Source organism: Buceros rhinoceros, unplaced genomic scaffold (assembly GCF_000710305.1).
Source record: "Buceros rhinoceros silvestris isolate BGI_N320 unplaced genomic scaffold, ASM71030v1 scaffold20694, whole genome shotgun sequence".
Classification (NCBI taxonomy): Eukaryota; Metazoa; Chordata; class Aves; order Bucerotiformes; family Bucerotidae; genus Buceros; species Buceros rhinoceros.
In genome coordinates this window covers 8,417-8,942 of record NW_010406741.1, presented here as the reverse complement: position 1 = coordinate 8,942, position 526 = coordinate 8,417, and the positions used below count along the sequence as shown (strand labels likewise).

General features: G+C 64.4%; 1 protein-coding gene across 1 annotated transcript in view; it reads right to left on the bottom strand.

Annotated features, from left to right (window-relative positions):
- LOC104491779 (bone morphogenetic protein 2-B-like) overlaps window positions 1-115 on the bottom strand; it is a gene marked incomplete at its 3' end in the record, with an annotated part of 2,034 nt that extends 1,919 nt beyond the window's left edge. The window contains exon 1 of the mRNA XM_010134247.1: window positions 3-115. Coding sequence (XP_010132549.1) covers window positions 3-115 — 113 coding nt within the window. The remainder of the gene's footprint in view (window positions 1-2) is intronic.
- Between the last annotated feature and the right edge of the window lie 411 nt (window positions 116-526).

Sequence of the window (526 nt, the reverse complement as noted above, 5' to 3'; positions counted from 1 at the left end):
TACCAAAGACTTCCAGGAGCCTCTTCAGTGCCTCAGCTCGCTGGCTCGCTGCGCCGGCCGGGCTCGGGCACGCTGGCTTGGCCAGGGCCAGCAGCAGCAGGATGGTCCCCAGCATGGCTCTGCTGTCCCTTGGCACAGCTCTGCTTCCCGCCGCCTCCCCGGTGCTGCATTTATAACTGGCTGGAAAGCTGGAGGGGGTCAGGTGCGCCCAGGAGCCATCAGCAGGGGGAGGAGAGCGAAGCGCAGGGTGAGGAGAGCTAAGTGTCCTGCTAACAAGGTGTGAAGCTGGGCTCCCGGCAGCACCAATTAGCCCCAGTACACAGTCGGGAGGAGAGGATGCTCACCCCAGCGCTCCCGGGGGGACACGGGGGTCTGGGGCATGGCAGCCCCTCCGCAGGGGACTAACTGGTTTATAATGATGGCACTAATGGGACAAACAGGAGGACCTTTGTGTGGAGGAATGCAGCCCCCACAGCCCCACGGGCTGGACCAGCATCCCTGTCCTGCTCGCACTGCCCCGTGCCAG